The sequence below is a fragment of the Diadema setosum genome, chromosome 6 (assembly GCF_964275005.1).
Source record: "Diadema setosum chromosome 6, eeDiaSeto1, whole genome shotgun sequence".
Lineage (NCBI taxonomy): Eukaryota > Metazoa > Echinodermata > Echinoidea > Diadematoida > Diadematidae > Diadema > Diadema setosum.
The window spans coordinates 35902661-35928025 of NC_092690.1; the positions used below are offsets into that span (position 1 = coordinate 35902661).

General features: G+C 36.6%; 2 protein-coding genes across 2 annotated transcripts in view; one reads left to right on the forward strand and one right to left on the reverse strand.

Annotated features, from left to right (window-relative positions):
- Window positions 1-1297: 1297 nt before the first annotated feature.
- On the forward strand, window positions 1298-8991 carry LOC140229472 (uncharacterized). Its single transcript, XM_072309724.1, has 4 exons — window positions 1298-1358; window positions 6694-6966; window positions 7631-7888; window positions 8363-8991. Exons 1-4 carry the CDS (start codon window positions 1298-1300, stop codon window positions 8710-8712), a joined length of 942 nt encoding a protein of 313 aa, XP_072165825.1. The 3' UTR covers window positions 8713-8991.
- Window positions 8992-19103: 10112 nt separating this feature from the next.
- The window catches only part of LOC140230160 (solute carrier family 22 member 15-like), a 33310-nt gene continuing 27048 nt past the window's right edge, over window positions 19104-25365 (reverse strand). Inside the window, exons 8-11 of the mRNA XM_072310348.1 lie at window positions 24150-24232; window positions 21761-21875; window positions 20447-20519; window positions 19104-19366 (exon numbers count right to left, since the gene is read on the reverse strand). Of these exons, the coding sequence (XP_072166449.1) occupies window positions 19181-19366; window positions 20447-20519; window positions 21761-21875; window positions 24150-24232 (457 nt within the window). The 3' untranslated portion in view covers window positions 19104-19180. The remainder of the gene's footprint in view (window positions 19367-20446; window positions 20520-21760; window positions 21876-24149; window positions 24233-25365) is intronic.

Below are 25365 nucleotides of genomic sequence, written 5' to 3' on the forward strand. Positions count from 1 at the left end.
TAAGACAAAGTTAAAGCCAATATCACTCTTATTCATAAAAAGAGAATAAATTTTCGTTTTTATAGTTTTTTTACATCATTTTTTTCTTAATAAACCATGTTATCAGTCTGTGCGACTATTCTTCCTTTGTCTTAAAGAACGTTGATTTAAACAATTGAACATGACACGGAATAGCTGCCCTAAATGATCTATCCTGTATTTTTGACATTACTCTATTTTGTGGCAGTCGAGAAAGCTGCCAAGTCTCCCGTAGACGCCGACACACTAGCAGCACAGCTTACAGAGGTCCACATCTCCAAGCTGATGGCCGCTCTGTCCAGTGGCGCAGCGAAAGAATCAAAATCGGCAGAGGTCATATGCAAAGAGAACGACGAATCTCTATTCAACGTGTCTCAGATGATCCGTGATTGGCTAGCGAAACAGGGATGCAGCCACCATGAGAAGAGGAAGCGACTGTGGTTGGCGGCGAGGCAAATCGGACGGGGTGATATTGCAGGTGATGACCGCACATGACCATTAAACGCACAACGGCTTCTCCGTTTACAAAAACTGCACCGTAAAGTTTGCAATTGCTTGCCAGTGTCTTTACGACCTGTTTTTTTCCTCTTAATATTATTTGCAGACTAGCTTAAGTGTAAACATTAAATTGCATTTTACGAGCTTACAGGAGTTACAAGGTTACTATAAATGGGGTTATGTAAGATAACGAAGTTTTGCTGACGTAGGCAGAATATAGAGCTATACAGAAAGGCTTTAGAGCTGTTTTCTCAAGAGTGCTGCATCGGAAAAATGCTACCTTCAGCACCTTGTTCGGTTTTGCAGAAGTACTTTACACCGTACCGAACGGAGTTCCTTACATTGTTATACAAGAACGAACAATTTAAAACTAGTAATCTACCACAGCTGCTTCGTACTACTTGATTGTTTGCACATAATGTTAAGCTCCACAGTGTTTTGCTGTATGACGCTTACTTTTTTTCTGTCGAAACTTTGTCAATTATGTCAAAAATGTAAACATTGAAAACGCAAGATGAATACGGACTTTTAGACATATCTAACACACACGTACACACATATTTATACACAAACAATCGAACTGGTTTTCTTGTTTCTTTGTTGTTGCCGTGTTTTCCTTATATATTGTTGCGATAATGATATAATATGACGACGACTTGTCCTCTGTCGGATTTCATTCACACTACAGATGTAAACCATCCTCTATACCACTCTTATTTGAATTTTTTCATCTTTTACTGATTATAACACAGATGCCATCCTGTCGAGCGGCGAACAAATCATGTCTCCAAGTGTCAAGGTATCTCCGTCCACCGACGATCGCTCATCCGAGGACTTTTCAGGTGATTCGACTGTTTTCATTAGGACTAACTTCCTTCTTTATGGCGTATGTATCAAGACAATAAGTTTCCAGCCATGTTTCTATGGCAACAGATAAAGTATATGACAGATCACATCTTAGAATTTTTCCTCAGCCAATTAAAAAAAAACACCGAATCATGCACTCTACTTTGTAAAAATTTGGAATTTTCTACTTTTTCGGAATACATTTTCATTACTGCAATATATACTTGTAAGTAGGTAAATAGATATGTGTCCACGCATAATAGGCCTCGCTAAACATTGAGGTGACCAACTCCAGAATAGTTTTTATTCACATTGGTTGGGCCTAAATATTTCGTGAGACTTTTTTGGACGGGTTGCAGTGATGTGAGTATAAATAAATAAAACCTTTGGAAAATATGTACTCAATTAGTGAATTAAGACTTCTTTGTGAGTCGAGGTGGGAAAAGGAAGTAGGTCTACAACGTGTACGGACTAATACATAATAACCGGAGGGCCAAACCCCAAAAAGTCGCTTACTTAACGAGTGAGTTGCACTCTCTCTACAAACTAAGTAGACCATGCTTATTTTCAAGTTTTTATTGTAACAAACAACATTCCACTGGTCTACCTCAAAAAATTTGTTGCGAAAGCCTCCAAATCCAAGATGGCGTCCAAGATGGCCGCCATATTTACTGAATTTGTTATTTGAAAGATAGAATTTGATTGAAAGATCAGATTTCAACAAATATGATGTCATATGAAAGAGAATAAAATTTTCTACAAGTTGATACCATTTTTGTGGGTTATTGTGATAAGTGGATTGAGATTTTAAGGAAAAAACACTCATTTTTTGATATTTTTCTGAAAAAAGGAAAATCATGAAAATGCTTGATTCAGCATAAGTCAGAGAAAGACTGAAGGATTATCTTGAAACGTTTCAAGAATTTTGTTTGACATATAATTAATATTTGGAGAAACTTAGGGGTCAGTACCGTTTTTGGTTCAGGAGTTATAATGTCTCAAACTTGAAAACTCACTATGTAAAAATGGCCACTTTAGTTGTGACAATACCTTGTTGATCGTAAAAAGAGCCTGCGCGCGCCAAGACTACTACACGCACCACTGACACTGGCGCTTGTAGCAGTGCCAGTGGTGCGTGTAGTAGTCTTGGCAAACGCAGACATTTTCTTTGACAAACAAGGGTTTGTGCCTGCAAACTAACTTTTCATACAAAGTGGTAGCTCAGGTGACGCTGATTGCTATTATTTCAAAGTAGATTGTTCTGAAGCAGATGAGATGAAGCAAAAATATCTTTCAAATAGATGTAGAAGCTTGAAACAACCTTGCTATAGAAAGTTTAAAACAAAATCTGGATCAATCACTCAAAAAATTCAAGATTGCAGGCCATCAAAGCTGACATAGTGATTGCGCCAAAGTAAATGTATCATTTCGATTTTGATACAATTTTGTCTGTTTTGCTGTCTATTTATATGGTTTTTATATATTCTGAACATTTTAATGCTATTTCAAACCATCTTAGGTTTTCACGGAGACATTTTTTTTTCAGAATGCACCATGAATATTTCTCTAAAAAGTTGAAAAAAATTAAATTAAAAATGTTTATGAAAACCATGCAGAAATCAACATCTTTCCCATAATTATTATAATCAATATTTGGAGAAAATTAGAGGTCAGTATTGTATTTGGTTCAGGAGTTATAATGTCTCAAACTTGAAATCCCATTTTACATAATATGCATTTACACGCATCTGTTCCCAAAGACGTCACAGAGGGTCAAATCCAAGATCGTGCTTACTTTTCGAGTTCCACTCTCTCTATAAACAAGACCATACATAATATTAAGCATACTAAGCAATGTTCCGTAAGTACACCTCAATAGATTTGTTGCAAAAACCTCCAAAGTACAGATGCGGTCCAATAGGGCCGCCATTTTTATTGAAGTTAATATTTCAAACAAAATTTGATAGAGACATTGGATTGCAACACATTTGATGTCATATGAAGGAGAGTAAAACTTCCTAAAAGTTGATACCACTGTAGCTGTGTATTGTGATAATTTTTTTTTTTTTTTTTTTTTTGGGGGGGGGGGAATCCATATTTTTATATTGTTTTGAAAAAAGGAAGAAATGTGAAAATGCATGATTTAGTATTTATCAAAAAAGAACTAAAGAATTATTTTGAAACCTGCGATTGAGATTGAGATTTACTGAGATTGAGACATAATTCATATTTCTGGAATTACAGGCAATATCATACACTATTGACAAGTGAACGTCTAAAACTTGAAAAAATTACATCTATGCATTATAAATTTTGCATACAATGTGTTTACATGGTCACATGTAATACTGTAACGGTCTAGTGACTTGCAAGTACCTGCAAACTAACTTTTCATGCCAAGTGGTAGGTGACGCTGATCGCTATTACTGTAGCATTTCATCATAGTAGATTGTTCTGAGGCAGATAAAATTGAACAGAAAGTATTTTCCAAAAAGAGATAGGAGCTGGGAATTTGGCACAAATGTTGCCAATGTGTAATATTTAGCGATAAAAATAGTATCCACACAAAATTCAAGATGGCGGTGATTAATCGAGGTTGTCGTTCAAGGCATTATTTACCATAAGTGCACGTAAAACAAAAACCCACCTTTACTTAATTCCTCAAACTAGTTCTAAACTGTGAGTTAGGGATAGAACAACTAATGTACAAACTGAAATCAGTATAATTAATGCTAAATATTGTTAGATATACTAAATAGATCTGATAAGAATGTTTTTATATACTAAATTGTCAACAGTTATGGCTATGGTTTCTTGAAAAGCAATGGTGATATCTCCGTATAGTTTTAGGCTTTATTATAATGTTTTTACATGGCAGAATGTTTTGTAATACAACTAACCTGCACATACAAATCGAATGTGATATCTCTCCCAATGGTAGAATACCTTTAGTGTGTTGCGTCAAAGTTAAATCTCAACTTATAACTTATAATTTGATATATTTTTTTAATCTTCTTATATTGCTGTCTATTACATGTTCCTATACATCCGAACGATATTGTGCTAGTGTAAACCATATTGAGGGTCTTTCTTTTTCTTTTTTCTTTTTTTTTTTTTGGGGGGGGGGGGTTGGAGCTCATTCCAGTGTTAGGGTAAGGCCCAATCTTTGATAAAAAAGAAATGCTTCTGTATCAATGCTTTTTTACTTGTATGTTACTCTGCTGTTGTAGAAACGCCTGAATGATGATGGTATATGTGTAATAATGTCTGATCCGTAGATGTTCTTGAAAGCCCTTCTGATCCGAACCCCCCCCCCCCCAAAAAAAAAAAAAAAATCCGACATGGCGGCAATTTCTCAACTTTGTTGTGCGAAATGTGTTGTGCGAAATTACTTTTCAGTATATTGTTCGAATAAAATTGTCCAAATTGATAATTCGTGCTGTATATTCACATTTACAAATAAGCATGCTGAAACTGTATTTTCTGTTACCAGATTTTTCTTACATTGTTTTTAGGCTGATTTCATTTGGGTTATAGTGTCACAATTGATCTCAGCTTATGTCATTGGTAGATGCTTTCCCATATTAGATATCAGGATCACTCGAGAGTGAAAATGTTCATTTTCATTCATTTTAGAGTGACCTCGGGGATCACTCGAAGAGTGACAAGTGATCCCTAAGGCAGGGCTCGACACTAACGGTGGTCTGGTGGCCCGGGGCCACCAAAAACGCACGTCGGGCCACCAAAATGTCAGAAATGAAGAACATAGGTGGCCTGATCGGGCCAGCAAAAAAGATCAGGTATTTGCCTTTGGGCCACCAAAAATAAAAGATAGTGTGGAACCCTGCCTATTAAGGTCACTCTAAAATGAGTGAAAATGAACATTTTCACTCAAAAGTCACTCCAATTTCACTCTAAATTCACCGTTTTCTTTTTATTCACTCCTCACATCAAAAGCAAAAACTTCCACTCGATTTGGTTTTTTTTTTTCTTTTTCGGAGAGTAGAATATCACTGGTTCTAAAAATGTGTCCATAAAAACCTAAGACGGTTAAAGATAGCACAACAGACAAAATTGTATCAAAAACGAAATAATACATTTACTTTGGCGCAATTTTATACACTATGTCAGCATTGATGGCCTGCAATCTTGAATTTTTTGAGTGATTGATCCAGATTTTGTTTTAAACTTTCTATAGCAAGGTTGTTTCAAGCTTCTACCTCTATTTGAAAGATATTTTTGCTTCATCTCATCTGCTTCAGAACAATCTACTTTGAAATAATAGCAATCAGCGTCACCTCAGCTACCATTTGGTATGAAAAGTTAGTTTGCAGGCACAAACCCTTGTTTGTCAAAGAAAATGTCTGCGTTTGCCAAGACTACTACACGCACCACTGGCACTGCTACAAGCGCCAGTGTCAGTGGTGCGTGTAGTAGTCTTGGCGCGCGCAGGCTCTTTTTACGACCAACAAGGTATTGTCACAACTAAAGTGGCCATTTTTACATAGTGAGTTTTCAAGTTTGAGACATTATAACTCCTGAACCAAAAACGGTACTGACCCCTAATTTTCTCCAAATATTAATTATATGTCAAACAAAATTCTTGAAACGTTTCAAGATAATCCTTTAGTCTTTCTCTGATTTATGTTGAATCAAGCATTTTCATGATTTTCCTTTTTTCAGAAAAATATCAAAAAATGAGTGTTTTTTCCTTAAAATCTCAATCCACTTATCACAATAACCCACAAAAATGGTATCAACTTGTAGAAAATTTTATTCTCTTTCATGTGACATCACATTTGTTGAAATCTGATCTTTCAATCAAATTCTATCTTTCAAATAACAAATTCAGTAAATATGGCGGCCATCTTGGACGCCATCTTGGATTTGGAGGCTTTCGCAACAAATTTTTTGAGGTAGACCAGTGGAATGTTGTTTGTTACAATAAAAACTTGAAAATAAGCATGGTCTACTTAGTTTGTAGAGAGAGTGCAACTCGACCTCTGCTTTTAGCTTTTGGCCCCCCGGTTATAAGGAATGCTTATTGAAGGATATTTCGTAAATCATGCAAGAGCAATCACATTTTTTTAATCATTAATACAATACATATATGATGGAAAAAATGATAACGATAGGTCTACGGTGTGCAAGCATTTAATGAAGAAGTTTGTCTCAAGTTTAATTGCACAAAATTCTTGCCTTTCTCCATAAAGTCAAACTCGCCTAGAACTATTGAATCTCATTACAATTTTGGAGTCAATTTTCCTTTTTTGAACAGGACGAAACTCGCACGTGTCATTCATGAATATTTTCCTTAATTTTGATTGGCAGGTTGCTCGTCCCTCCCTCTTGGGGAGGCACAAATGTATCACGCACAATTGTTGGACGTTGCTATGAAGCTTCTGATGAATGACGTACATCCGCTCGCAAAGGCTCTCGGGATGCATGAAGGTCAACTCGCAGACTACCGAATGCCGCCCGACGTAGAGAAAGGTTCAGTCCGTCTCACAATGGCGTTGTTTCAGAGTTTGAAGTCCAGAAACATGTTTAGCATCGCCTTGCAAAACGCCGGATACAGTGACATTGCAAAATCTCTCAATTTGGGTGAGTGAAATATTGGTGTACTCTTAACATCTAACGGAAGTAAATTACATTATGATGCAATGGCAGAGCCATCCTGGGCTGAAATCACTGAATAAACAGCAAAGTTCTCAAAAAGAGCATAATATTCTCATCACTGGATAAGAAGATAACCAGCGTAGACAGGCCTCAAATACAGAACTCGCATTCTTCATTGGTAAGTTATCAATGGCACTGATCCCTTACCTGGAACTCGGAAAGCAACCGCGTTTTGGTAGGCTGTAAATCACTCTAACAATATAGATATACTGAAAAGCATGTATACCATCACCCTGAGCCGAATAAACAATAAAGCTTAATAAGGCCAGCGCATTTTATGGATGACGAAAAAGAAACATAAAATGAATTTATAAAATAAACCGTAACCAATGACTTTCTGTTTATATGTAGTTGCATAAGAAAAGTAAATCAATTCATGCAGTTACTTTAATGCTCATTGAAATAAATACCTTGTGTGGGACAGTATGAGTTTAATGTCCATGTACACAGATTTCCATTCATTATTCAACATTTCGCAAGTGTAGGGGGGATGGAATTTCAATAGGATAAAAGCAAATGTTTAATTCAATATTATTTTTAATGCTATAATCTTACTGACGGAATGGATATATTTGACTGTCTTCGTTAGATTGTGAGCCCAGTCTAAGTGAGCTTGGCTCCGCCGTCATGGAATTTAAAGACGATGAGCTAAGTTCTCTTGGAAAGCTACTGCATCTGAGAGAAGATGACGTCACAGCTTGTCGAGATGACACGGGAACCATAGACAAGCTGCGACTGATGAGCCTGTGGAAGAATGCTGTTCGCCCCACGCCCTACAACTACCGCGCGGCGCTCGTCAGAGCTCTGCAGATCGTGGGAGTGGAGGCAAGCGACACGGAAACGTCAGGTATCAAAACACGCACAGACACACATAACAATGAAAGTCCATCATAGCGAATAGTGATTTAAGTGCAGTTGTAACCCTGTCATTATAGGATAAAAGTTATCTATATCTTGTGAAAGAGGTATAATTTTAACCCTTTCTCTGCCAATGAGTCTAACGTGCACAAATTTTTACGCGTTCACATATTCTTAAAAAATAAAGTGGCACGAAGAGGGTTTACTAATTGAAACTCATTTTTCAAACTGCGAAGAGGCAAAAGAAAAAATATATTTCTTGTACAAAGCAATAAATCAATGTCCTCTTAAAACATTGAAAGATAGGAGAAAGAAAATTAGCCAACAGCTTCGAGAAACGAAGTGAAATTGCAACAAGCTATGGGAGAAACATGAAGATAATTATCAAGATATCAAGAACACTGAAGTACTTTGTTATTTTGTCTTCACCACCCTCCCCTGCAATGCCCCCTACAAACACCAGGAAAGGGCCAATCTTCCACCGGTGGGGGCGCTGCTGGAGAGTTCACACCGGAAGAAATGGAGTACCAGCGGCACGTCGTCCTCAAGCTTCTTCCGGCTGAAGACACCAAGGGGGAGGGAAGTGACCAGATGGCCAAGGCCAGCCTCGCCTGGATCAAACGGTGGCTACCTGGCCTCAAGCCGGGCAAAGACTTCGACATCGCTGGTAGGATCGAGGTCAACAACAGCCTTGTTGGCGGGAACTATTCCGAGGTGGCGCGAGAAATGATGCTGCTGGAAAACCAGATCATGCTCCTGAAGACGTCAAATTCGTTGTTGCAGAAATTTAAGCGACGTGTGGCAAAGAAGTGAAAGGGATAACCAAGCTTCCGACTTTTAGTACTGAAATTGTATGTTTATAACAATATGGAAAATGTACTTATTTTGTTACGCATATATCAGATATAGGCCTATATTTCACATTTTTCTGAAGGTCGTTTAACACTATGGCAAACGATTCACAGTACTGTATTTTGGCAAGTAATGTTATAAGTTAGCAGAGAATACGACCGAGGACCTGTAATGCCTGGTGTTAGCTTACGATTTCGTACATACACCTCGTATCCTTGACCCCACTAGCACCAGCACCAACACCTTACACCAACACCCAACACCTGCCATTAACATCAACGTGTAGTTATAGCTAGGTTGTAAAACTGATTTATCATATCCATTACAATTCAATTTTCTACATTGACTACTGCAGTAAACTGCCTTTCAAATTTAAGATATAGAGAAACTTGCAATATCGTGGAAGAGTATTCAATGAAGAATGTAATTTTGTGTAAGTTTCATATAGAAATTATGTGTATGATATGTTGGTATTCTTTTTGAAAATGCTGGTTTCGAAAATCGATAATACAATGTAATCACTGTCAAACTGCCAAAGGTATTCAGCAACAAAATTTTAGCCACGTTGATCCTTCACAAGGAGGAGAACTTCATGAAACAATGTTGAATATGGATATTACGTCTATTTTCTGTGTGATCGTCATTACCGGACACAAGACAAATAATTATTTCACTTATCATCACGAATGAAAAATTGTTAGGTAAAACGAAGAGCTGATGACGTGTCAATAAACAGATGATGGTTCATTCAGGTCTCTATGACACTGAAATATTGGGTGTTGGGGCTAATTTTCATTTACATTTCGCTATTATTCACTCTGATTTCATTCCGCAAAATAGGAATGATAGTCATGCATAATAATTACTGCTAATCGTAAACAAGATAGAACAACACAGGTAGTTTAGAAGAATAATGGATTATTTTATCAAAAAAAAAAAGAAGCGAAAGTTAAGATATGTGAGCCGTCTTCTTAGGTAGTATTTTCTCTTTTCATTATCATTTTACTTTCATATGCATAATGTTTCCATTTTACTTCCAGCTTGAGCTTCTGCAAACTGATTTGCAATTAATTTGCTTAATGAAGGTGATTTTCTTGGTACATTTTAAATTTCTTCATTTATGCATTTGCATTATTTCATTATATGCCACTGATTACAATGCTTGTGTGTTTTGTTTGTTATGTTATGTTTTTAAGAGCATTATTTCATTTTTTCAAATATTAATTTTCACTATCCTCATAAGCAACATTTTCTTTTAACAAAAATGCGTTAGCAGAATTTACGATTGTAACATAATGACACACGTACGCCATCCCTTTAATATCAAAGAAAGCTTCGACAGGGATTGGATACACCAGTTTGGAGTCTCTGAATGATAACGCATTTTAATTGCAAATTTTCGTCATAAAGGTGAATAGTATACAAATATACTTGGCCTTGAGAGTTTCTTGTTAAAACTATGGGCAGAGGTGACTCCAAACTAGTACTATTCACTGAGGGGCGCAGCCCCGAAGTGAATAGTACCAGTTTGGAGTCACCGAGGCCCATAGTTTTAACAAGAAACTCGAAACTAGGCAAAGTATATTTGTTTTATATTTTGGATCAAAAATTTGAATAAAAAGTGAAAATCATTATAGGCTTAGCCTAACCCCGGGACGCTCCGTGTACACAGTTACACTGCAACACTGCGTGTTGGGGTTGGTCGCAGTTAGGCTTAGCCGCACCGCGGCGGCAGCGCAGCGCCTGCAATACGTAACAGTGCGAGAGACCGGAAATTGAAAAACGTAGCAGCCGTGGCACCGACAGAGTTGCCCGTCGCATGTATGCAAGCGCTCGTATGGCCGCTGCAAACCTGAACACTAGAATTCGGGACTGGACGTGGACGGACCACGTACACTTGATTGTAAAGAGGGGTGATTGTGACATCATTTTGCAAATAGTATATACTATTTGCAAAATGTCGTCATAAAAGTGACGTCATTTTGCAAATAGTACTTCATAGAGTGTCAAACCCACCAACACTCTAAAATAGTTCAAAATACCTATAATCACGTGAAGCTCTTTTAACCAATCAATGGAAGACAAATTTTTGATCCAAAATATAATAAGGGATAATAGTGGATAATTTCATTCCTGCACAACTCAAAGCATGATAAATTGGCATTAATCTGCACTGGACAATATATATATATCATTTTTTTTTTTTTTTTTTTTTTTTGGGGGGGGGAGGGGAGTTGTTAAATTTTGTGTCTGCTCTGCTTGAAACCATAATAACGAAACACTTTATTCCAGGAGACGACTTCATATTATATTTCATTATAAAGAATGAACGGCAGCTGATTTTACTGTCATGAAAACAAATAGTTGGAATGGGTTTTGGATAACTCATTTTACTACGCAGCAGAAATGAAGATTATAATCAAAATTCAGATTGCATTTACGTTTACGTACAAATGAGGAACTTCAAGATAATGTGGTAATGTGTTTTTTATCAGTTCAAGTCAGTAAGTTTTATATTGTACTACTAAGCACAATATGTACGAATTGGTACAAATGACATTTTCTTTTTCTCAATTAGTCATTATATTTCACTCCTTTTCCGAGAGCAACATTATAATGCATCAGCTCGAACAATATTCCAATTAAAGGAAGTCCTGTTCAAACAAAGAATTAACTTGCGCTGATCTATCAGTGACCAGTTAACTGTCGTCCGTCAATAAACACTTTGGAAAAGCATCCACTTATTTGTTTTGTATTTAATGAAGTAAATTTTTTTTTGTACTAATGTTAGGAGCATGATTTGGAAGAACGGCAAAATCATTTGAACACAAATTTCATGTGTATTGACCCTTGAGTACCCTGTGAATCGGAGGAGTGAATACGCCTCGCAATGTGTAATATTCACACTTACGTTATTTCCAATTAAGTTTTGATTCGAATGATCAGTTATTAAAAGTATCCATGTGCAACAAATGTAATAAAATACCTTTTTGTGATATTCACTTGAACATGTGACTCTAAGTGAAACTAAAATATCAAAGTACATTGACATCTTCTCATGCTATATGTCTACTGTTAATGTAGTTATCTCGAATTATTAAAACATCATATTGTTTTGTTCAGCCGTTTTCATTGGGACGTGTAATGTTCTTTGGTCCAATCTTTTCACAAAGTTGTGATTTGTGTCCACTTAAACTTAACATGCACGCAAAAGAGAAAAATAGAAGAATACATCCCAGCCCCCTCCCAAACAACAACAAAGGTCTTGGGTGACTGCATTCCCACACGTAAAGGGGAATTCCAGCCAAGCAATGCGTTGGTCTGAAAAGAAAGAGTCAAATGATACAAGCACAACAGTGAAAATTTGATCAAAATCAGATGAAAAGTAAAGAAGTTATTAAATTTTGGTAAGGATTCGCTATCATTTTTATTCATTTATTAATTTTAACTAAACAGTTCTAAAAATATATGAATAGATAATCTATGCCTATTGTCAGGATGGTGTTATTATCTCACAATCTTCCACTTATCGTGTACCAAAAAAAAAAGGAATGATAGATAAATAGATAAATAAATGAATAAATAAATAAATAAATAAATACACCGTACTTAATACATATCATATAACGGCAATTGAATACTTCTGTCAAAAGGGTGCAAATCCTTGCTCTTCCTGGCCGAATATCTTCAAAATAATGAGCAAGCAGCAATTATCATTATTTGAGATCGTGGCATAATACCATATGAACAAAATGACTGATTTTATGTACAACCTACAATGTACACGGCAAGTTGTGAGGCAGTAACATCATCAACTCACTATTTGCATATCATATTAACTGTTTTCCCAAAAAGGAGCAAAACTTCACAATTTCAAAAATGCCCTAATCTTTATCCCATTTCTATCACACTTTCACTGTTGTACTTGCAATGATCTACTCTCAATTTTCAGACTATTATTTTAAGTGGTTTGGAGTTCCCCTTTAAGGGGCATGAACCAAATATCAAAACATACCCAGGCAAAAGACAACATACCGTTAAATGATTGAGCATTTCAAGCACATCATGTCACATGTACAAGTTACTTTATTATATATACAATTCACCACATGAAATCCACTTTACATTCTGTTGTTAACAGTATGCAGGATTTTTTTTTTCTGTACCTGCTTGGATGGCTACAGAAAACTTGGAAGACATTAAAATTGCCATTACAGGTAGATGTTTTTACATGAAGAAAATAATATTTATAATATGTTCCCAAGGTCAATAAGCTTCCATCATTGGCCCCTCTTTACACTGAAACAATGTAACTTTACTTCACTCGGTTAACATTTTGACATCACAACTACGACAGAAGACAGAAATAAGTACATTCGCCTATGATCACGTAGAACATACTTAATTGTCACTGATCACAACTACACAAAAATAGACATTGCTATTGTCTGTCATATTGGCAGTGAGTTCTTCATAAAGAAAAAAAAACAACAACAAACAAACAAACATTATATCTACATTAAAAGGGATAGTACAGTTTTGGTGGAGATGAGAATTGGGTTTTTAACTTTTTGCGAGATACCAAGAAAACACTTATGATATAGTACAGAACATACCATTTTAAGAGGAATTCAAAGTTTATTTGACGAAGATCGGGTTTGGAATGACTGAAACATCAAAAAACAAAGTAAAACAAAGCGATCGTAATAAAGTGTGGGTCCCACACTTTATTAGAATCGCTCTTTTTTGATATCTCAGCCATTTCAAAACCAATTTTCATCAAATAAATGTTGAATTTCTCATAGAATTACATGCTCTTTCACATTTTGTAAGAGGTTTCTCATTATCTCACCAACAAATGTTAGAAACCTGAAATTAGGTCTCAACCATAACTGTACAATCCCTTTAAGAAAATGAACTCGAGTGAGATTGACTACATGTGATATCAAATGCACTGTCTGTTACATTAGGGACAAACAACTTAAGAGACAAGCCAAAATTGAGAACGCTTGGAAACCCTAAGAGGAACTAAAATACTAGTAATGAGAACATATAATATTTCAGATAAATAGCAATATCATGGTCGTTTACCACAAAGTTTTGTCACAGCAGTAATCATATCATAATAAATTGCATTATCAATAAGCTGTGCCATATCACATTTCAAACACTGATTGCAGAGGAAAGCAATGTAAAAAAAAAATAAAAATAAAAATATGTTCGACTGATTTTAAATAGACATCATTGCATGGTCTCTCAGTGCGAACCAGCATCGCATTTGACTGAATTCCAAGCACTTAATACTCTTTTGCAGAAAGACGGTCAGTCAATCTTATATAAAAGTCAATACAGTGAGTTGTTTAATACAAAATGATAAGCTTTCTTGGTTTTAAGATTTACTGAAGTCCATCCAGTGCAAATAATAATGAAGTCTTAGCTTCAAACATGAATACTAGTTTCCTCTGACAAACGACCCTGTTAACCTGAAACCTGTCGATGCACAATATTATGATAAAGAAGATAATACAGCAGTGAACTCATGTACAGAGGAACCTTGTTATGACAAAGATATACACACCATAACATTTACTGTGTTATATCTGGTTTCTCGCTATATAAGCAGGGCCGGTGCAGCCGTGGGGGCCGTGAGGGCTCGGGCCCCCACACTTTCTGTGCACCATACAAAGGAATACAAAGGTGTCATCACTTTGGGCCCCCACACTTGTTTCAACCCGGAAGTACGTGAAGTGGCACTACAATAGAAATAGATAGAGATCTTGAAGTATGGCGGCGGTAACGCTATGTGTAGTCTCTGAAGACCTTTTTTTTTTTTATAACACCGGGAAATGGGAGGGGAGAGAATGAGCTGAGGCTCTTTTTTTGTTTTGTCTTGATTTTGGGGGGTTTTTTTTTGCTTGTCAGCTGAAGAAACCCAGAAGTGGACGGAGAGAGATGAGCTGAGGACCCTTTTTTTTTTTTTTTTTTGGCTTGTTAGCTCTTGAAACCCGGAAGTGGGCCCCCACACTTTTGAAAACACTGCGCCGGCCCTGATAAGGATACAAAAGCAATTAAATAGAGACATGCAGGGATGCTAGCCTTGTAAACAGCAATGAAGTATTCCAAGGGCTGAAGAGGTGTAATTTTTGGTGAACAACATTAAAGTGGACTCCCGTTATAATGAAGTCCTTTTCTTTCCTTATATCAAAATTTTGCTATAACCAAAGAAACAAACAACAACAAAACAAAAAATACATAGAACGGATCGTTATTGTGACCTGAATCTTTACTCTTTGTTGTTACCGGCATTGCATCATAACCGTGTTCGTTACAAAGGGAGTGCACTGTATTTCTATCTTTCCTGCAATAGATGTGTAATACATGTATAACAGTTTTTTGGGGAAAAGCATTTTCCATGAAACCTTTGATATTCTAGGCAAGAAAAAAAAAATGTTCAAAATACCGCCCCCCCCCCCCCCCAAGAAAAAAAAAAGGTAACAGTAGGCATTTCTGGGAGTTGGTTCTTCTAAATCACCTTGTTATAAGAAGATTTGATTATATCAGACCAGTTTATAACTAGGTTCCTATGTACTTGTGAGCAGCAAACGCCGAGTTTGATTCCTCTCCAGTGAAGACATCTTTGTGCAAAGTGTTTATCAGCACACTGCTTTCTCTGACCATGGTTTATAGAGATGGTCACCTGGTTATGCACACATAATACTGTCATAATGGCAATGTCAAATCGAAGGACTGAGCCCACACTTTTGATAAGCCTATAGACGAATAATATCCCACCTACATTCATAACACTAACTTCTACAAAACTCTTTCTTTCTTTGACATACATGTACTTCTCATATTTCTCTAGTTACTATGATAATGAGATGCTGCTCAGATGAACAAGCCTCACTCAAGACTCACATTTTTCACCAGGCATTCAATTGCTAACTCCCTTGGAGGAGTCTGCACCTTTACATGTTTTACAACAGATATATGGTGCTAAACAAATGATGTGGATCATCATCATCATAATATGACTCATTAAATAAACACTGACCGTTCCAAGGCCTTCAGTAATACTCCACTGTGGGGTAAATTCCTACAAATTGTTCCTTCAAGCACTACTTTGTGCATTGTTGGCAAAGGCACAAGAACACTTGTTTAGTAGCACTACAACATTATAATACTCCATTCATGCTATATTTGACTTTGTTGCTACCACACCCATATATCGAAATGTTCAAAAAAGGCTCTCTTTAAGGTACAATAGCCATTCTGAGTAATATTTCCTGCATATTGCCATGGTCAGAAGAGATATCCTTAATAATATTATCTGTACATTGCAAAGACCAAATGAGCCCTCCTTTTTCAAGCCACAAAACACATGAATATAATGCATTTCTTGATTTCTGATTGGACACTTTATAACAGTACACATTGCAGAAATTGACAAATTGCAAAACAATATCCACACAGTGGAAGTCTGAGTGAATATCAATGAAGAGACAAAATATAACCAACCACTGATACAGTCAAACCTGTCTATAGTGGCCACCCAAAGAAGATGAAAAAAGTGGCCATTATATACAGGTGGCCACTATAGACAGGTGGTTGCCTGTTTGAAGACAGCTTTGACTGTAGTTCTTTTTTGGTCCTAAATGGGGAAAGTCTGTGTATAGGAAATATTGTCAAGTGCATTAAAGTCAACAGGTATTGAATTAGGACTGATAAAAAAGCAACAATACGACAAATAGCATGCTACATCATAGGCAAATTCTCTGTGATACTGACTTGATCCCCATGTATCCAAATGTTGCATGCAGGTGGTATGCTGTAAGTATGTGGTGATGGTGTGAAATGCTTGCATACAGTATGTGTGTGTGTGTTCACTAATACCCATGGTGTAAAACGAGGACACACATACGAACATTACATTTAAACTGAGGACACACAGAGAACCGAGGACGTCCTCAGCACATAGACCATTCCAAGCAGTCTGCTTTTGCATGCTTTTGCATGTAGCTGGGTACACGTTTGTAGGTCCTTGATTATTATTATTATTATAAGTACTCAGTTGGATGGTAATACACGTACATGAATAAGTCATCGGTTGACAAGAGTCCTACTGACACACATATCCTCGGTTATGTGGTAAAATTCTTATGGGTAAAACAGGTCCTCGCTTTTCACCATAGATGCGTATGTGTGTGTATGCTGTATTCTCAAGGGCACAGTTTATATGTGTATGTATTGAAGCAGATATTGATTAATTTCACTGTAGACATTGGTCTGTTATTGAATGAAATTCAAATAAAAAATATAAAACAAAAAAGTGTGTGTGTGTGAGTGTCTAATAGTCTGTGACAGGTGCACGGTCACCTGTTACTCACCATTCAAAGGCATTCAGTAAAACTCTACTGTGGGGTAAATTCCCACAAATCATTCCATCAAGCAATTTTTGACAAAGAGGGAGTTTGTGGTTGATGTGATTTGACAGTGAATGCGTGTTCAGACGATCAGGTTGTTGGGAAAGGATTGTAACATTAAAGCTGAATTTACTTCTGGGCTTGTGTCTATGTGAAATGACAAGACTCATGGCTGAGCTTGCCATGGAGTTCATTTCAAAGGTTTCTATCACAGGATATTATAAATGGTATAAAGTTCAAAGGTCATTAACTTCCAGGCGTTAACTCTTTATGTGCCATGTTCGCACATCCAACTCAGTCGACGGCGTGCCAACTTCGCATATTCTGCTCAACACACAAAGCCGCCAAAACCGATCGATAAATCGCTAATCCCGCGGTACAATGAAAGCGTTTCTCGCGCTTTTGTTCCTCTCACATAAGGCTTGCATTCTATTTGGTGATTGACTATCAAGCGGTGTTCCCGACTAGATTTGCGTGTATATTGTAAGTTTCTGTCACGGTTTTATGTGCAAAAGTCATGCCTTTCCAGTATCGAAATGTAGCAACTGGTCATTCAGAAGACAAATTGAAAATAGATTTGTCATACAAATTATATCGAAGCAAAGTTTGGCATCCTCTTTAACTTTGCTTACTATTATGTCCATCTTAACAGAAATTTGTAGAAGTTATACAAATTGGAAAAGCAGAATTCTTTCTCAAAGCATGACTACCTTCGTGTCTCAGAATAACGTGGCACACAGGGGGTTTCCACCATGGCACATAAAGAGTTAACAGCATCACCAGTCAAACAGATATCATCCCACAACCTAACTATACACAGCCCAGTCGCTATAAAAACGCGACAGGGCTGTACCAAGATGGTGAACAACAACAAAGCAAACACAAAGCAAACATGCCGATTGCTTTGAGTTTTGGTAATTAACATCATTTTTGTCACCTCAAACTCATTAAAGACAATCTTCATTAATCATACTTCATGTCTATGTTATCAATAATGACATGTACACAATTTACAACTTACTGAAAATGAAGATTATGTAGCGGGTGTGAATGGTATATCGTCTTTCACTGACAACCATTTTGAATAATCGGGAGTTCATTAGATCGGAGCTGCACTTAAGTGCAGCTCCGATCACGTGAACTCCCGACGTACCGTACGTATTTCAAAGTAGCTCCATCATCGCATAGACCAAAATAAAACCTTTTTAAGTGATACTGCACTTGTAAAATTTCAAGGCATAATCTTGAAGGTTTCATCGAAGATATTCCATATCTTCTTATAAGTTGCTTTTCTAACAAATTTCATTGCAAATATCTCAACTTCATTAAAAAGAATGGAGTTAGCTCCTTTTGCGATCAAACTCTTCAACTCAAGGTGAAGGAAGATGGTCCTATAACTTTGTGTACACATGTAAGCATCCAATGCCATGTGCGTAAGTAGATGGCTCTTCTTTGGTCCTTTTTATGCCCTCTCACACAAGGTTTACTGCATCTTGTAAAACATAAGCTTTCATCTCTCTACAAGACACGCAGACATACAGGTTTTCAGCCAACATGCAACACTGAAATATTGCTTGTAGTTAGAGATGAAATACAACCATAATAGTTTCCAAGGTGGATCTATCAGCACACTTTGTTGTTTTTAAGACACTGTATTATGTTTAACTTGAATTTGACTTACACAGAATTAAAATACTCTGTCATGTCAAAAACGAAGTAAGTATGGTGTGCATCCCACATCATTTTGCAGTCCTTGTAATTGAAAAGTATTCTACTATACATGTATGAGATGTTCATCATTGTTTTCTAACCCACTGAGGACAGACTGATTTTGCTACAACACGCATTTCCCATAGACACTTGCCTGTGTATACTTGTGACTCATCATCACCGAGTTAATATGCCTACAATACCAGGTGGTTGGCTTGTTTTATCTTTTCTTACGTTGACATTGCAAAGAGTCAATGATAATGAACCAATGTCTGTGATTACTGGCCCATGCCCGGCTAGTCCTCATCACTTTTTCTGTAATTCATGAGTTCCTCTTCCTCTGGTGTTGGTACCTTTACCGAGCCCTCTACATCTGCGATGGTCTCAGGGAGAGCTTTGTTCAAGGTCTCCGGCAGCTTCAGGTCTAGCACAGAGCAGATCAGACCGGTGGTTCCAAAGACAAGATATGTTGTTGCTTCTCCCTGCAAAATAATTACACAGAGCTTTGCTAATCTGATGACTAAACAGAACAGAACAAAGACAAAGCAATTTTTTTTTAATTTACAACAATTAAACCTCAATGAATCAATCAGTGACAACTGTGACATAAATACTATTGGATAGTTCTTGAAGCTGTTTTGTTTCTCATTCATATCACATGGCAAGATGACTATACCTGTCAGTAGTACTTATTTTAAAACCCATCTGAGATAGTATACTCTTCTCCAACTGTCTACCTCTGCCAATATGATGTGATGTGAAAAAATAAAAAAATAACAAATAAAGAATTTCCCCTGGTGGTTAATGACATGGAGGAGGTACATGTACATTGTAAGTGTTTAAATCACTGTAATTCCAGACACTGCCTGGCCCTTGTACAAAACCCTGAGTCATTTTCGACATTCTCTCAAGGAGCTTGATCACCCAAATCCTTCACTCATACCCATCCCCTTCCACTTATTTCTGACATATTAAGAGATATGTTATTGCATCAATGAAAATAAACATGACAGCCATAATTTACCATTTGTAGATGAAACAAAAACTCAGCTTTTGTGCTTTAAAATACTTCGAAAATGTGAGTTAGGGATAGAAACGACCACTGTAAATACTTGAATCAGTAGAATGATGTTAACCCATTCCATACTGAATTCTGAAATCCCCATAGACTCAATATACAGGCCACCAGGTTCCCGTATGGAACAGGTTAAGTATTGTTAAATATACAAAATGTGAACAATAGTTATAACAACAATGTGGCCAGACTAAACCATATTTATACAGTTACAGTTTATTGAGAAAAATGAAGATATCTCCTTATAATATAGGCATTATCATGAAAATTTTATATGACAGGATGTTTTGTGGTACAACAGACCTACACATATGCATTAAATGTTGTATCTTTTTTTTTTTTACCGTGTTCCCAAAGGTAATCAGGACCTTTAAAGATAAACCTTCCCGAAACTTGTATTGCATCTCTGAATATCTTATAACTTTCAAATGATTATAAATAATAAAAATGTAGGAAGAGAGGATGCATATTATTGATTCCCACTTACCATGGGGAGTACCTGGGGTGCAACTATTCCCCCTATTCTGGAGGCCATGGAGCAAATTCCCATACCACTATTCCTGTAGAGTGAGAGAGAAGAAACCACATTCTCAAATGTAAACTAATAATCCTACATTACAAAGCACCATGAGGTATACCTAAAGATGAAGTTTCAGTGTAACTTATTTCCAGTATATGCAGTGTTCGCACTACAAAACTGTTTTCTCTGATAATGAAGATGAAATTATGATCCCAAAAATATACCCTTCCTTCCTTAAAGGGGATGGCTAGTACCTGATCAGTGGGAATCAGTGGGAATGCTGGGGGATGATTGTTCCCATCCTTATGGGATTCATTAAAGAGTTCATTGTATATCTATTGTTGTGTGAAAATTATTTGCTTCAGAATGGTCTCATATTCAAGTAATGTGCAATTTAATGCTTCCAGGTTAGCGTCCCTGGTCAGTGACGGAGCATTAATCTGCACATTACTTGAATATGAGACCGTTCTGAAGCAAATCATTTTCACACAACAATAGATATACAATGAACTCTTTAATGAATCCCATAAGGATTGGAACAATCATCTCCCAGCATTTCCACTGATTCCCACTGATCAGTTACTAGCCTTCCCCTTTAAAGGGGATGGCTAGTACCTGATCAGTGGGAATCAGTGGGAATGCTGGGGGATGATTGTTCCCATCCTTGTGGGATTCATTTAAGAGTACATCATCTATTATTCTGTGAAAATTATTTGCTTCAGAATGGTCTCATTTTCAAGTAATGTGCAGTTTCATGTTTCCAGGTTAGCATGCCTGTACACTGACGGGGCATTAAACTGCACATTACTTAAATATGAGACCGATCTGAAGCAAATAATTTTCACACAACAAGAGATATATAATGTACTCTTAAATGAATCCCACAAGAATTAGAACAATCATCAACCAGCATTCTCACTAGTCCCCACTGATCAGTTACTAGCCATCCCCTTTAAAAGGCAAAATATCTTATAAAAATTTCAAACAGAAAATGAAATACCCTCAATTAAGAACTTTTTTAATCAGAACCAACTCTGCTAACATATAAGAATGTTGTCCGATAATGTCTCATATGGAAACTGTAGATTTTATCATAAGAACAGTAAATCATCTACCGGTACTTTAAGAAAAAAGATTCATTTGCTTGCTTTCCCTATGGAAAACAAGCCTCATATGTCATTTGTTGAACCCATGCATCAAACTGCACACGATCATTATGATACATACAGATGGATGTAAAGATGTTTCATAGTTAGTTGTTTGTGTTCACATAAAACTTACCTCAATACTGTGGGAAGCAACTCCGCTGCGTAGATGTAAACGATGTTGAATGCAGACGAAATTCCCATCTTACCGACAAGAGCCATACCAGTTCTTATATTTACCATTGTTTCATCTATATGCACAAAGACAAACATTTTAAAGGGATCTACAGTTCTGGTTGAGACCTAATTTCAGGTTTCTAACATTTTTAGATGAGATAATGAGAAATCTCTTATGAAATATGAAAGAGCATGTAATTCTATGAGGAATTCAACGTTTATTTGATAAAAATTGGTTATGAAATGGCTGAGATATCCAAAAAAGAGCGATTCTAATAAAGTGTGGGACCCACACTTTGTAACGATCGCTTTGTTTTACTTTGTTTTTGGATGTTTCAGTTATTCCAAACCCGATTTTCATCAAATAAACTTTGAATTCCTTTTAAAATGGTATGCTCTGTGCTATATCATAATTGTTTTCTTGCTATCTCGCAAAAATTTAAAAGCCCAATTCTCATCTCCACCAATACTGTACTATCCCTTTAACATCTTGTCAAAAAGTAAAGGCATAAAAAGTTCTGCGGGATCTTGGTGATCTTTGAATAAACCAAAAAGACTGAGAATTGAACTGCTCTAAGACATTTTTCCTATTGATATTTTTTTTTTCTTTGCGTACTGGCAGAAGAAAGGGGATACAATATACATAATGCTACATCATAGAAGGTACAAAGAAATTCTTCTGTCACCTACACATGAAGCAACTGCCCAACACACAGACAAAGAGATAATTTGTTTGCTGAACACGCTTAAATGTATATCATGTAAACATACTTTTTTTTTTCGTTCTATATTCAGCGCTACCCTAAAATTGAACAGATAAAAATGGTTATCATATCACAAATATCTACTAAGTGAAGTATAATTACAGAAAGTGAAACACATAGTAGTATAAAATCTAGATTAACAATTATATTAATCATGAATTCTAGAAAAGAAAACATAAATTCTCTCTTTTTTTTCACTTCCCCATCAGTTAAGTCCAGCGTGGCTAGCATTCACAAAATGACTTTAGCTTAAGCATGAAAATACAGAGCTTCCACCATGTTATACTTTATGCAATTTTGCAATATGGGGAGAGGGGGTAGAAGGACATGGAAGGGAGTGTCCCGAATTAGAATCACAAACATTTAGAAGCTTGAATATTTTACACTCAAAATGGTGCAATCTGATGTATCAATACTAATGAAGAAAAAATATTTCTATATGTGACCGTGCATCACAAAACAAACAAAAAGTCACACTCACTGATTTTGTAATAGGACTAAAAAAAGCTGAAATGGGTCAACCCAACCAATCTTGAGATTTTCATATTTTCTGAAAGAGCAACTCTTCTTCTACATTATACTAAAGTTTGGGATCATAAACCGAACAGGAACTGGTGTTTTTAGCAGTTTTTCTTAAACACTTTTTTGTGAAATAGTGTGATTAGGTGTTTCTCATAGAGTCCTCTTTTCATTTCTTAAAAACCCTATCCATACTATTCACTATCACCTCCAATAACTTTGGAAAGAATAATGCTACTGCATTGAAAGTTGGCATTAATCACCTACAGAATGTGTTAATAAAGCATGCCTAATTTCAGCTTACTGGTAAAGCTGGTAATCCCTTCATTGTTGTTGCTGTGGTGGTTGACATCCTGTTTTTTGTTCCATTCATCACACAGCTAGCACAGCTTGGTAAAGATTAAGCGCTTGAATAGACCCTGTACTTCAGAGCCTCTTTTCTCAGTTCACATTTTCCAGAGTATGTGCTTTCTTTCCAATATCAGGATTAGGTTGGGAGAGTCCATTCGAATTGAGTGATACATCTTTCAGGATCTGCTCCTAACTAAAAATCCATACATGGTGACTTTTTGTTGGTTTTGTGATGCAGGGTCACATATATACAACGTACAACTGTACAATGAATTACATGAAAATGTGACCTTTTACTGGTTGGAAATACTGTACATGTTTTAATGCAGTTTCCGTTTGTTTGATTGATTGTTTGTTTGCTTGTTTGTTTGTTTGTTTGTTTGTGCGTTCTCTTTGTTTGTTTTGTTTTGTTGGGCATGAGAAAATTTTTGTCAGGCATATGAGCCTGTGAAACGCCTTTTAAAGCGCGAGTCTCACGCATCAGGCATGAGAGTCAGGCATACATATATGAGCTTATGAAATGCCCTTTAAAGTGTGAGTCTCATGCATAAGGCATGGCACTTGGTGGGTCTGATGTATACACACATAAGACTTGGTGGGTCTGATGCATACACACATGCATTTATACACACATGCATACATACATTCCTACACACATGGAGACATACATCCATGAAGTAATACAGTATCTCTATACATTTGTATACAACTTACCAGTGGCAGGAATAATGAGCATACTAAGACAGGCTGCACCACCGATGAACATGGAAGCACACATCGCCTTCTTTCGACCAGTCCTACAGAACCAAGAGAGGATGAAAAAAAGTGAGAATATACACAAAGTACAATGTATGCTTTGTCAGTTGGATTTAGTACAAACAGAATCCAAAGCTTTGCAGTCGATGGATTTCGATGGCTACTCGGCAAGAGAATAAAGGGCTAGCTGTTTTACTACACTAGCAACTGAGAATATGTTTCACTAAATATTCTATATTAGTGCAGCTAAAGCCAATTTTGGTTTTTTCTTGTTTTTTTGTTGTTGTTGTTTGTTTGTTGTTTGTTTGTTGTTGTTTTTTAGCCATGCCCCTTACTGAGTGAGGAAAAGATACTGGCTAGTATGCTAGTGTGACTCATGGAACTTTGATATTTCACTTTGTATAATCATATTTATTTTTATGACCGGATAATCTTGTGTGCAACAGTCCTCAAATGCAGTCAAAGATGCTTTAATATCAAAGTCAAAGCCAAAGGGATCGGAGACAATCTTTCAACTTACATCAATTTCAACTTACAGTGATTTATCATTGATTTAACATGTTTATATATAATATAAATATTTTTCTTCAGCTTAAACCATTTTCTTCAACTTGTGTGAGGTCAACTTGCATAGGGAAGGTTGACTGTACTTTATAGGGGTTAAATTGAAGGTACTGACTCTTTCCACCAAGACACAATTACCAAAGATTACACCAAAATTACCAAAAGATATTGAAGTCTTTGCCAGGAAGATAATTATGCAAAGACACTGTGTCCTATCAGGTCTTCCTGTATATTCAGTGAGATTTGATTTGAGAGGTCAGAAAATCTATGACTCCTCTTTAACCCGTTGATGACGGACTGATTTTGCTACAACACCCATTTCCCGTAGACACCTGCCCGAGTATACTCGGGACTCGTCCTCAACGGGTTAATAATGCACACAAAATGTGCTAATTGTGAGCATCCACGACAAGGCCATGATATCACTTTCATACAAAGTGTCATTTACCATCATGATTACAGGACTGGCATTCTATGGTAACAGATTTCTTTTCTACATACATTTGTATCCTGCAGGGACATCAACAAACTGTCATCTCTAATTCACTGCTCTCCCTAGAACAACTTTCTCTTCACTGCAAGATTTCTGTGAGAGTGGAATGTACAGGTG